We start from the raw sequence: 11,995 nt of genomic DNA, 5'->3' as shown, positions 1-11,995 counted from the left end.
CGAAGCCACACATTACATAGGCTGGTGGTCGATCCAGGCCCGGGCCAGGGCAGGGGGCAGTGGATGGGGGCAGGGGAAGGCAGCACCTCAGACGCGCGCCCCCTGGCCCCCGGTCTCCTCTACCCCTCCCCCGCCCGCCTCCAGCGGCCCGGTCCCGGGTCTCTCCAGAGTCGGCCCCGTCCGCTCGTCCCAACCCCACTCGGGCCCCGCCCGGCCCCGCCCTCTCCCCACAGCTCGGGGCAGACCCGCCCGCCCAGCCGGAGTTACAAGAGCCGCCTCCCCACACCCGGGCCCGGCCACTCGGAGCAGCTCCGCCGCGGGGACTGCACCACCCGCCCTGCCGGACCCGCCCCGACCGGGGCTCGACGCCCGCAGCCGCCGCAGCTCCGTGACCACGGGCCCCGCGCGGGCCATGGCTGTGCTCCGGGGCTGAGCGCGCAGGTAGGGGCCGGGCGCGCTGAGGCGGGGTCGGGAAACTGGACGCCGGGAGCGGGCGAGGGGAGGTGGGGTCCAGGGCTTGGGCGAGGCACTTTCGTGGGTGTCGCTGTGAGGATTCAGAGAGTTTGGAACAAGCTAGGCAGCCTCGGGGCCCCGCAAGGTGGCGACGCGTCGCGCCCTGGGAGCCGAGCTCTGGCTTCGGAGTCGGGGTGCAAGTTGGGCAAAGTTGGAAAGTCGCTCCAGAGCGCGCTTTGCTGCAGTCCTTATTTCTCTCGGGTGATGGCCCTACTGCACGGCAGGGCGCCGCGTTGCTGGCCTGGTGGCCCCGTCCCACTCCCTCTCCACGGGGCGGTGGCTCCGCGCGCCGCTTCGGTTCTATTCCGTGTTTACTGGAGAAGTTTCCGAGATCGTCGCCGCGGCCCCTCCGCCCCTCCGGGCGCCCTTGCACCGTGCGACCCTCCGCTGTCCCTCCCCTCTCACGACACCTATGGCCAGAACTCCGCGTCCGGAGTCCTCCCGGCCCCACCCAATTCTGTACCTCCCGCCTCTTCCTCCCTTGCTCCTGGCTGCCCCCCAGGCCCCCTCCAGTTGCCCCACCCTATTCTTGTTCCTCCGTGTTCCCTGCTCCCGAAAGCTCCCTCTTCCCCCAGGGCCCCCAAGCCTGGAAGTTTGCAGCGCGCCTCCCAGCGGGACGGGTGGGAGTGGGGGTGGGGGCCATAATTAGGGAGATTCCTGCACTGGGGGCGGGAGGAGAGGGGGCCGGTGCTGCGGCCCGGCCCTTGGGACCGCCCCTTCCCCTCCGGAGGCGGCGCTCTCTCCCCCAGCCCACTCCCAAACCCGTCCGGGCGGGACGGCCCCCGCCCCAGCGCCTGGATGGGCGCCAGCAGCCTGAGGAATGTGGTGGTTGGAGCCGGTGACTAATTCAAACCAGAACTCGGGAGGAGCGGTGAGGGGCAAAGGGGAGGGGAAGGGGCTGTGTGGGAGCTGGGGGCTGGAGCCGGGCTCGGCGCGGGAGGGCTGCGCTCTGCAACCCGCTCCGCGCGCGCTGCGGAGAGGGCCCGGCGGTCCTGCGGGGCGCTGGAAAGGCAGTGCTTAGGGTGTGTGCGAGCTGTGTTATGTAAGGCTTTCCCGTGCAGGGAGGGGGCGTGCGCCGTGCCAGGGCCTGGCCCTGCCTTGACCGGGCTTGGCGCCCCCTGCAGTGCCAGGGCTGGGGGCTGTGGGGACGCGGCCCCCAGGCGACGCTGGCCGGGAGGGACACATGAGTCTGAGCAGGGCTGGCAGTGCCCCTTGCGTGGGAGGGGAACGGAGTGGTCAGGTAGGGCGCCTCGCGGCTCTAACTGGGCCGGAACACCAGGTGGGCGAGGGCTCTGACGCCTCTGCCTGATGTGGCCACAGAGAATTGTGCGCGTGGTGTGTGTGCTGGAGCCTCTCACTGGGTGTGGCCATCGAGGTGGCGGTGAGGTGCCCCCAGGGAGCCTGCAGTGGCTGCTGAGTGCTGGGCTCTCGGGAGTGGATCTGTGGAAAGGCAGAGTGGGATCTTCCCATGGGGTCCTTAGAGAATGACCTGGAGTTTCAGGGGGAAGGGGTCCCAGATATTTACCTCTCTGTCCCCAGCAGAGCTTGGGCACCCAGTAATTGCTTTTGAAAGTTTCCTGTATTAGAATCCAGCCTCCAGTTGCAGGGATCACAGGCCCCTCCTCACACAGCCTAGCTCATCGCAGGGGTTGGGTTGGTTTTGCGGGATGCAGTGTCGCCTTGGTGGGCTGTGGTAATAGGTGAAGGCAAGCGAATGTGGGGGGACAGGGAGGATTGAACGTGCCTTTGAAGACATTTTAGGGCCCCCACACCAGTGTTGGGTCTAAATTAGGGGAGTAGATTCTGCTTTCATGTCCTGCCCCCTCTCTTCTGCCCGCTCTAGGGAAACCCCTGGGCTAGGGTGTGGCAGGCACTTCCTTTCCAGCCCCAATGGTGAAGCTTCCTTCTCCCCACAGGGGGATGAAGGGCTGGGCCATCATGTGGGAGGTGAGTGTGAGTGGGGAGTAGAGGGAGCCCCAGGCTTGGGGGGCTCCTTGCTGTGAGCTGTGGGTGAGGGAGGGTAGGAGAGGACCTGGGACCATGAGAGCTGGGCTGGGAGAGCATGCAGGGTCTGGGCTGTTGGAGATAGAGACTGGAGGGTGTCTCTAAAGCCCTGGCCTTAAGAGTTTATGTCCAGGGACATTGGTCAGAGAACAGGGACACACAGGGAGCCACATAAGGTACAAGGGGCTTAGTGCTGCCAATATGGAGCCCTACAGCCATGATTCAAGAGTCCTGGTCTGGCAGCTCCTTGAAGAGCTAACCCCGCAGAGCTGAGGGCTTGTACCAGCTGCTCTTGGTTCAGGGGGTGAGGTCCAAGGCCCAGGGTGGGACAGGACAGTGAACTGTGGGAGGCCTGAGACGGGGGAGGGCAGCGCCCATCAAGGGCAGGGAATGAGCTGGGGGTCCCCAGGGTCGCCTCAGTCCCAGGGAGGTGAGGCCCTGGGTGGAGGTGCCGGCACCGTCAGGCTGGATTCTTTGGCTCAACATGGAATTGGCTGGCTGGCCCTGGCAGAGCACACCACCCTGAGCCTGAGGAGCTGGTTTGAGAGGTTGGGGCAAAGCTGTGGGGGCGGAGGGGTGTGTGGGGCTTGGGGTGTGGTCACCATCTTCCTCAGAACTTGGGAACCGCCTGGGGACAGACAAAGGGGCAGACTGGGAGAGCTAGTCAGACTCCTGCTGGGAGCTCTCCCCCTGCTGGCTCTCCCCCTACCACTCTCAGCCATCCCCAAGTTTCTCTCCTGGAGCTGGGCTGACCATGTGGAAGGGAGGTGGCCACTGGAGAGGCTTTAGAATGTTACAGCGGCCAGTGTCTAGGGCCTTCCGCTCTCTTTGTCCCCCATGGCTTCCCCCAGGCTTCCAAGGGAGTTGCCATTTCCCTAGGCTCCAACCATCCTGCTCGGCTCCCAGGCCTTCCTGAGCAAGGGCAGTTACCTCCAGGTCTGGGCGCACAGAGGGGGTGTGGGGGCTCATGGGTTGGCCACAGCAGGGCTCAGCAGGAGTATATGTTTTGGTGGAGCCCCCCTTCCTTCCTGCTGGCCTTAGCTCCCATCAGGGGACCAGTTGGGCTGTTGTAGCTGGAGGTTCTGGGTCCAGGAATTGATGTTTCACTGTGGCCTGCTAGTGTCACAGCAGCGAGGTGTGTGTTATTACCTATGAGAGGGTGCCCCTCTGTCTTCATGGTGCTGCTTGCATTACTGTGGGCCTGGGTTTGTCATCAATGCTTGTATCTGGGGCTCATAGGGCAGGGGACAGCAGTGGGACTCTGCCCTGGTGGTGGAGGTTTCATGAGGGCTGCAGGTAAGGACTGAGTAAATTTCTCTGTCCTGGATAGGTTCTGGACCCTGGAGTTTGTGTCCAGAGGCCCGCAGGAGGGCAAGGACAGACCTGGGAGTGAGGCTGAGTGAGGCCCTGCACTGGGCGGTCAGGGAGGGGCATCCTGCCCTGTCCCTGGGGGCCAGAGCGGAGGTTCTAGGGGAAGGGGAAGTGCCTGGAGCTGATCCGGGCTTCATGTCCTGGCTGGGCTGGGGGCGGCTCTTTGAGAAGTGCCCTGCACTAGCTTGGCGTGACCACTGGGTGGAGAGCTGGGCCTTGGTGGGGGCTATGGTCAGGGTGCGGGCAGGGCCACGGTGCAGCTCCCAAACTGTAATCTGCCCCCAGGGAGAGCCAGCACGTTCTTCCGCCCTGTCTCTGTGGAGGGCGACACCTGCAGAGTTGTCTTAATCCCAGCATCTCCCGGTCAAGGCCCACTCTTCCCTTGCTCTGTGGCAGGTGTGGGGACTTCCTACTGGAGAATGTAGTGCCTCCCCAGCCCCCTGTCACAGGAGGGGAGAGTCCCTCTTGGTCAGGGGAGAAAGAGGGAAGCTTCCTTCCAGCTAGAAGTGAGAACTGGGAACTCCTGGGCTTCAGAGCTCGCTGGGGAGTGGCCAGGAGAGAGAGGTGGGGCAAGGCGGCAGGGTGGAGCCCAGAAGGCAGCTGGTGGGCTGGGGTGGGAGGGGGATGCCCTGGAAGTCATGGTGCAGAAAACCAGCATGATGGTGAGGGCTGGAGAGGGCTGCAACGATGAGGCTGGAAAAACTTCCTCTTGCTGGGTTGTGGCCCAGGTACAAGGGAGCAAGATAGGTGCACAGAGGTGGAGGGAGGCAGGGACCCTGGGCACCGAGTTAACAGGTATAGGTGCCCTCCATGGTGCGCAGGGCCTGGGCCTGCCCTGACAGGCGTCTGTTGTGATTGGGTGAAGGCAGGGGTTCTGGGCCTGCTCTGGGCTGTTAAGAAGGGGGAATAGGCCCGGCCAGCATGGCTCAGTGGTTGAGCATCGACCTGTGATCTAGGAGACTGCCGTTTGGTTCCCGGTCAGGGCACATGCCCCAGTTGCCAGCTCGATCCCCGGTAGGGGGCGTGCAGGAGGCAGCTGATCAATGACTCTCTCATCACTGATGTTTCTCTCTCTCCCTCTCCTTTCCTCTCTGAAATCAAGAAAGACATATTTTTTAAAAAAAGAACGGGGAATGGGGCTGATGAGCACATGGGGTGTGTATGCGTCCTTACGTGTCTTTTTCTCCAGTGACTGTGTCGCCACTGTTTGTTTAATTCTCCCTGATAATTCCATCCCCCCAACATACACATCCCATTCAAGTTGCAAGTGTCCCCCTGGGGTGTACGGCCCAGAATCAGCTGAGTACAAGTTCTTGCTTCTAGCCTAGACTGTGGAGATGAGCACACATGTCTACTCCAGTTAGAATAGGGCCTGGTTTTTTTCCAGACAGGTCTGGCAGCTGCGTACATGGAGATCCACTTGGAGGCTTAGGCCCTGGAAGAGATCCACCTCTGGGTTTCTCCCTGTTCCTCTGGGATGAGGGTCTGCCTGCCATGGCTGTTCCTATTTCTCAGCGAGTGGAAATGTTTGCCTTGATCTCCCAGCACCTGGCTCTGTGGGTCCTGAGCTGGCCAAGCCCCAGAAAGGGATGATTCTCTTGACCTTGACCTGCCAGGGCCCAAGTGATTCTATAGGTAAACTGGGTTTTGGGCACCCTTGTTAAGTGTCATAACCAAAAGACCCCTCAGGTCCTAGGTTCTGGGATACCTGGGATGCTGCCCATTCTGGGTTTGCTGTCCCCCAGCTGGACCAGGTCCAGGCCCATCTTCCTGTGGGTGTGTCCTCTGGTTCTCACTACTCACCTCCAGTATAGGTTTCCCCTGTGTATCTGTCCTGTGCATCTTTCTCTGTGGTTTCTCATCCTGTGTGTGTATTTATGTGTGCCTTTGTTCCCCGATGTGGGTAAACACTGTTGGCCTTGATGTCAGAGGACTCCAGGCAAGCCCTCTACCTCCAGGGCTTGTTTGTGCATCTCTAAAATAAGGATATTAATTTTTAATCACATGGAGTTGTTTGGGGATGGAATGAGACCCCGGGCATGGAACTGGAGCAGAGTGCCTGGCACCCATAGGAGCTGTGCAGAGTCTCTTCCAGCTGGCTGGGCTTTTCTTTCAGTGTGGAGCAGCCCCTTCCTCTTCCAAGTTCTGTGAGTGAGAATGAGAGTAGGGTGCCCTTCTGGGTGTATCTCTCTTTTCTTTGAATATCCAAACCCTTGGTCCTGGTTTTTAGTGTTTGGGGTTTTCCCTCTGGTGGTGCTCTCTGCCTCTGGTGGAGAATCGTTTCATTCTCCTCGGCATGGGGCATGGGGACTGCTGCTCCCTGGCCTGTGTACTCGGTGGGTCGGTTCTCTCGAGTGTGCGTGTGCGTGTGTGTGCATGCCGCTGTGCTGGGTGGGCAGTTTCATTGCTATTAGTGCCCTCTTCATTGTGAGAGTGCTTCTCCCTCGAAATGTCACTTCTTGTGTCCAGCCCGTGCTGGGTGTATGTGTGAACTTGTGCTTCTCTGGTGTGTATCTGGTCTTCAGGTTTGGGACATGGAGGCATCGAGGCCCAGGGCTGTCTCTCCAGGTGCGTGTGTCAGTTCCTGTCATCTTCACACTGATGCTAGTTGCAAGCCCGGCTCTGACTGCTGCAGCAACCAGGCTGGGCCCCTCCCTGGCTGTCTTCCCTTTGGTTTGGGAAGAAGGGGCTCTGTTCCCTGGCGAGAGGGGGTGAGGGTGCTCCTCTGGAGCTCACATCTGGTGGAAACCCTCTGCCCAGGGCAAGGAGTCTTCTTCCCGGGTTTGTCCAGGTGTCGCCCCCAATTTACAGGTGGCACAGGCAGAGCCCTGCTGCTCTGCACATCCTCTTTGAGTTTATTTTAAACTTACTTATTTTATTTTTTAAGTTTTTTAAAAAATATGTTTTTATTGATTTTTAGAGAGGGGAAGGGAGAGGGAGAGAAAGAGGAACATCAATGATGAGAGAGTCATTGATTCACTGCCTCCTACATGCCCCTTATTGGGGATCGGGCTCAAAACTCGGGCATGTGCCCTGACTGGTAATCCAACAGATTGGTTCCTGGGTCGACGCTTAACCACTGAGCCACCTGGCCCAGGCCTCTTTGAGGTTTTGAATGGACAGGACAGCCTTGTTCTTGCTGCTTCTGGCCTGAATTACACTCTGTGCCGCCTGTCCCACAGTCTCAGACCTGTGTCCTCTCAGTCTTGCAGCTGGAGTGGGCTGACCATCTCACTCCTTCTCTGCCCTCCAAGCAGCCCTCTGCCTTAGAGGGTCTCTACTTCAGCCCTGCTTGTCCCTTCACTGAGGACACTGTGAGCCAGTATCGCGTGGAGCATGGGTGGGCAGCTAGGAGGTCCTGGGCTCTAGGGCCCCAAAACTCCCCAGTTCTCACCTCTGGACCTCACCTTCCCTATGTGTAAGTAACAGGCAGCGCCATGACCTTTCTGTAGTGGCAGAAATGTTTACTGTCTGTGCTCTCCAGTATGGTATCCACGTGTGGCTGTGGAGCTCTTGAAATGTGGCCAATGCAACCAGTGAACTAAATTAAAAAAAAATTTTTTTTGGTAATCCTCACCCAAGGATATTTTTTTACTGATTTTTTTTTTAGAGAGAGAGAAAAACATCGATTCGAGAGAAACATCGATTGGTTGCTTCTTGTTCACGCCCTAACCCGGGATGGAACCCGAAACCTAGGCATGTGCCCTGACTGGGAATCGAACCCACAACCCTTTGGTGCACAAGACGACACACCAACCAACTGAGCCACCCAGCCATGGCCAGTGAACTAAATTTTAAGTTTAGTTACTTTAAATTTAAATAGCCACATGTTGGATGGCACGGCTCCAAAGGCTTATGACATTTGGCTGGATGTACAGAAATCTCATAGTGCCAAAGGCCCTGCTTTGGGTGGCCTGGCTTCCCTTGGCTTGTGTGGGAGGAGGAACGACCAGCTGGGCTTGGTACAAGCTCCAGGGGTGGGAGAGACTGGGGTTGGGCCCAAAAGCAGAGAATAGGTCCTGGCCACCGGTGGCCTTGAAGCCCCTGTCAGCACCCCTATGTCCAGCCATCTGCATGGCCCAGATCAGATGAGAGGGTAGGAGAGTCCTTCCTGGCTGTGCCAGGAGGCAGCTGAGCCAGAACAGGCAGGGTGGTTGGCAGCTCTACCTGGCCAGGAAGCCAGCAGGTGCTCTGCCAAGGCCAACCTGTGGCCTCGGGTCCAGTGCCTCCCCTTCTCATGGCATGTGGACCCTTCTCTACTCTGGATGGCCTTTTCCCCTCCTCAGCAGCCTGGATCCAGGCATGTAGCAAGTCTCTCGTGAGCCTCCTAGCTGTGTTTCTAGGGACTCCATCCCTAGGGCTCCATCTGGTTTGAGGCTCCATTGGAGGAGCTGGCAGGGAAGTTGACTGCGTGTGTGCACTGGAGCCCCAGCCCCTCTGACACCGGGGCTCTGGCCCCCGAAACACTTTGTTGATTGGTTTTTAGGTGTGACCCTTAGCATGCTTGGAGCCGTTGTGGCTGCAGTGACTCATTGGGGAAGGAGGGAGGGTGGGGCCGAGATGTGGGCGAGGGTGAGCTTGCTCTCCCCCCTCGCTGCTGCTGGCTTAGCACCAGGCTGCTAGGCTAAGAAATGGGGCCCCCTCAAGGAGGAAGACGGGTGCCAGGGCGATCGGTGGTTTCAGAGATCTGAGAAGCCCTCTGGGCTTCTCTGCCTTTTGCTTCCCTGCCCTGCCTGGCGCTCGCCCGCAGGGCTGGCTTCTCAGCGCTGGATGCTGGGGAGGCGCAGCTTAAGTTCCGGCTCTGCTGTCTCACGTGGGGAAGGGTCAGGATGACTTCTCTGGCTCCTCTGCCTGGCAGGAAAGGAGGGGGCGTAGCCCCAGCTCACACCCATGCCAACAGCTGCTCGCCCTGCACAGTCTGCTCCTAGCCACATACGCAGGTGTGAGTTCAGGTGGTGGGGGCACTTAGGGGTCCGTGTGGTTGTCTTCCCCCGGGTTGTGATCTGCCTGCCATTGGAACTGCTAAGTTCCCATGAGTGCTCAGGAATAATCCCATTTCTCAGAGGCAAACTCTAGCACCTTCAAGACCCCCATTTATATTTCATAGTCCCCCAAAATCTCCCAAGCCTTCTGGAACATTCTGAGGCGAAAATGATCACACCCTGAGCACCTTACTCATAATTTATTTCTGGGACAGAAACCAAGTCTTCTAAGTCTCCCTGTCTGGCACGTGGAGTGCATTCAGTAAATATTAGAGAGTCAAGAGAGAAGTCGGGTGACAGTCTGGTGCGGCGTGTAATTGGGTGCTGAGCGGAGCTGGGTCTGGCCCCCGCTTATTGGCTCTGCAGGGTCCAGTACACTGGGACATACAGGAGGCGGCCAGAGTGCACACACTTATCAATTGGCTGACTAATGTCTGCCTGTGAACAGTGTAGGGTGGAGCATTGGGCGAGGTGCTCCCTGATTTACAGTATCCCCCACAGTTTCCCAGGCGTGCTGCTGGGTGACGCGGCCTCCACCACTTTGTGTGGGTGGCTATAGGCTGTGGCCGTGTTCAGAGTCCTGCCTGATGTCTTCTTGGGGTATACCTCTCCTGCTGACAGCTCATCCTGAGGCTGGAGGGCGTCCTTGCTCCCAAGTGCCAGCACCTATGGGGACCTGGCTCCGGGCCCAGTGTGGGCAGCCAGATGGGCCCTGACTCACCACGTCCCTGAGGCAGCTCAGCTGGACTCTAGCCTCTCGGGCTGGGGCCAGTGCCTCGGGGGCGGGGCCTTCCTTTGTCCAGCTGCTGCCTGTGACTGCTCGTGGAGCTCCCAGCTGGGGAGTCAGACAGGGTGACCCAGAGTCACTGTCCCCAGCATCCCTGCTTGCAGGCCTGCCAGTTGCCAGCAGTGATGGAGACCCTGAAGAGTGTCCTCTGAGAAGTCTTGCACAGTTAAAGCTGCAGACTTGATGTGATAGGGTGTAGGGAAATAGGTACAGATTTGGGTCCCAGCCCAGGTGGAGTGGCTTCCTTATTGTGGACCTGGGGCAAACTGGCCTGTGAATGTCAGTCTTTCCATCTCTGAGTTGGGGATGGTAGCATCTCTGTCCTGAAGATTGGGCTGAAGCTGGTATAAAGACCCTAATGGGGGTGTGTATGTCATGAGGCTTCTGTGCATCAGAGCTTTTCACGTATGCTCTCTTAATCAGTCCTCACGGAAATCCTTTATCATCTCTGTTTTCATCGTTTTTAAAAAAAATGTTTGTATTGATTTCAGAGAGGAAGGGAGAGGGAGAGAGAGAGAAACATCAATGATGAGAGAGTCATTGATTAGCCGCCTCCTGCATGCCCCAGACTGGGGATCGAGCCCGCAACCCAGGCATGTGCCCTAACCAGGAATCAAACTGCAATCTCCTGGCTCATAGGTCGATGCTCAACTACTGAGCCACGCCAGCTGGGCTATCATCTCCATTTTCACAGATGAGGAAATGGAGGTTCAGAGAAGTGAAGTGACTTGGCCAGGGTTGCCCAGCTAGGAGGACGCAGAGCCGGGGGTTTGGCTTCTCTAACCCCCCTTTCCACGCTTCCAGGCTGGAGAGTCACGCCTGAATGGAATTGATGGCAGTAGCGAGGGCCGGGGTTTTGGTCTGGCCTGGAAACAGAACATCCAGCCGTCGCTTGCGTTCTGGTTGGGGTTCAAACACGCGGTTGTTGAGTGCCCGCATCATTGTGAACTTTTTCCCTAGGCTGTGTGACCGAGATTCCCCGCGAGAGAGACCGAGGAGAGGACAGGAAGGAGGGGCGGGCTCCTGGCAAGGCATTCGCTCCTGAACCGAGTCCTGCGAAAGGTCAGTAGGAGGGAGGGTGATGAGAGAGGTGGAGGTGATGGGGTGAGGAGGGTGGAGACCCCTGGGTGGCATCGGGAAGCAGGGCTTGGGTGGGAGCAACGAGGGGCTGGTCACCTCCCAGGTGGGTTGCATCCACTGTCCACTTTCCATCTTGTCTGCTGTGCTTGAAGCTTCTCCACCGAGGAAACGGGCACCTTGGAGACGGTGCTCTGCTCCCTGGGAGTTCACCGCACCCAAGACCCCCCGCCTTCTTGTCCCCTCGTTGCTGCGCCTGTGCCCCACTGTCTGGAGCTCATTACCTTCCCTTGTCCCAGATGGAGAAGGAGGAGGAGACAACGCGGGAGCTGCTGCTGCCCAACTGGCAGGGCAGCGGCTCCCACGGGCTGACCATTGCCCAGAGGGACGACGGCGTCTTTGTGCAGGAGGTCGTGCAGAATTCCCCTGCGGCCCGCACTGGGGTGGTCAAGGAGGGTGAGTCACCTCAGGGTGCAGGCTGGGTGCTCGGATGGGGTGGGCGAGGGTGGTGGAGGGAAGGGCAGGGGGCAGGCAGAAGCGGGCACTAACGCAAGTTGGCTTGAGTGCGGCGCACGTAGTGTGTGTTGCTTCCTGAGACCTGCTTCCCGTTCCTCCCTGCACAGGGGACCAGATTGTGGGTGCCACCATCTACTTTGACAACCTGCAGTCGGGTGAGGTGACACAGCTGCTGAGTACCATGGGGCACCACACTGTGGGTCTGAAGCTGCACCGTAAGGGGGACCGCTCCCCCGAGCCCGGCCAGACCTGGACTCAAGAAGTCTTCAGCTCCCGCAGCTCTGAAGTGGTTCTGGTGAGTGCCTTGCCAGCCTGTCCGCCCCTCAGCTCCCTCGGGCCGCACCGCCCTGCCATCCTGCTGGCCCCGCTTCCAGAGCCTTCTGTCTGCCTGCAGGGCCCCTCTCGTCAATCCTCCTGATTTCACCCCTCTGCACTCTCTGTTGAGTTAGCCTGGTTGTTCCCATTCATGTGTGGCATGTGGCTGATGCTGCCCCTAGGAGTCAGTCTCTTCAGAGCACCACAGCGTGGGAAGCGACTCCTGCTATTGGGTCCCAGGTGCCAGGAGGAAGGTCTCCGCTTTGCCGGAATCTCTGAAAGGATTTCACAGGTGCCCAGCTCTGCCTCACAGAACATTTTTCTTTTCTTTTTTAAATGTTGTTTTTTTATTTTATTTTAGAGAGAGAGGAAGGGAGTTGGAGAGAGAGGGAGAAACATCAATGAGAAAGAGAAACACTGATGAGAGAAA

At 58.9% G+C, this 11,995-nt stretch overlaps 1 protein-coding gene across 4 annotated transcripts in view; it reads left to right on the top strand.

The window, feature by feature from the left end:
* Nucleotides 1-233: 233 nt before the first annotated feature.
* Nucleotides 234-11,995, top strand: part of AHNAK (AHNAK nucleoprotein) — a 29,770-nt gene continuing 18,008 nt past the window's right edge. For 2 of the 4 annotated variants that reach the window (XM_081154930.1, XM_081154928.1), the window contains exons 1-4: nt 234-441; nt 10,618-10,719; nt 11,034-11,190; nt 11,358-11,545. In XM_081154930.1, coding sequence (XP_081011056.1) covers nt 11,034-11,190; nt 11,358-11,545 — 345 coding nt within the window. In that variant the 5' untranslated portion in view covers nt 234-441; nt 10,618-10,719. Of the gene's footprint in view, nt 442-1,219; nt 1,385-10,617; nt 10,720-11,033; nt 11,191-11,357; nt 11,546-11,995 lie in introns of those variants that run through there. The other 2 variants (XM_081154929.1, XM_081154931.1) reach the window with 2 other exon arrangements.

Source organism: Miniopterus schreibersii (assembly GCF_964146895.1).
Source record: "Miniopterus schreibersii genome assembly, chromosome: 12".
NCBI classification, from domain to species: domain Eukaryota; kingdom Metazoa; phylum Chordata; class Mammalia; order Chiroptera; family Miniopteridae; genus Miniopterus; species Miniopterus schreibersii.
Note: the sequence above shows the minus strand (reverse complement) of the source record. Positions and strands in the feature narration are given on the sequence as shown.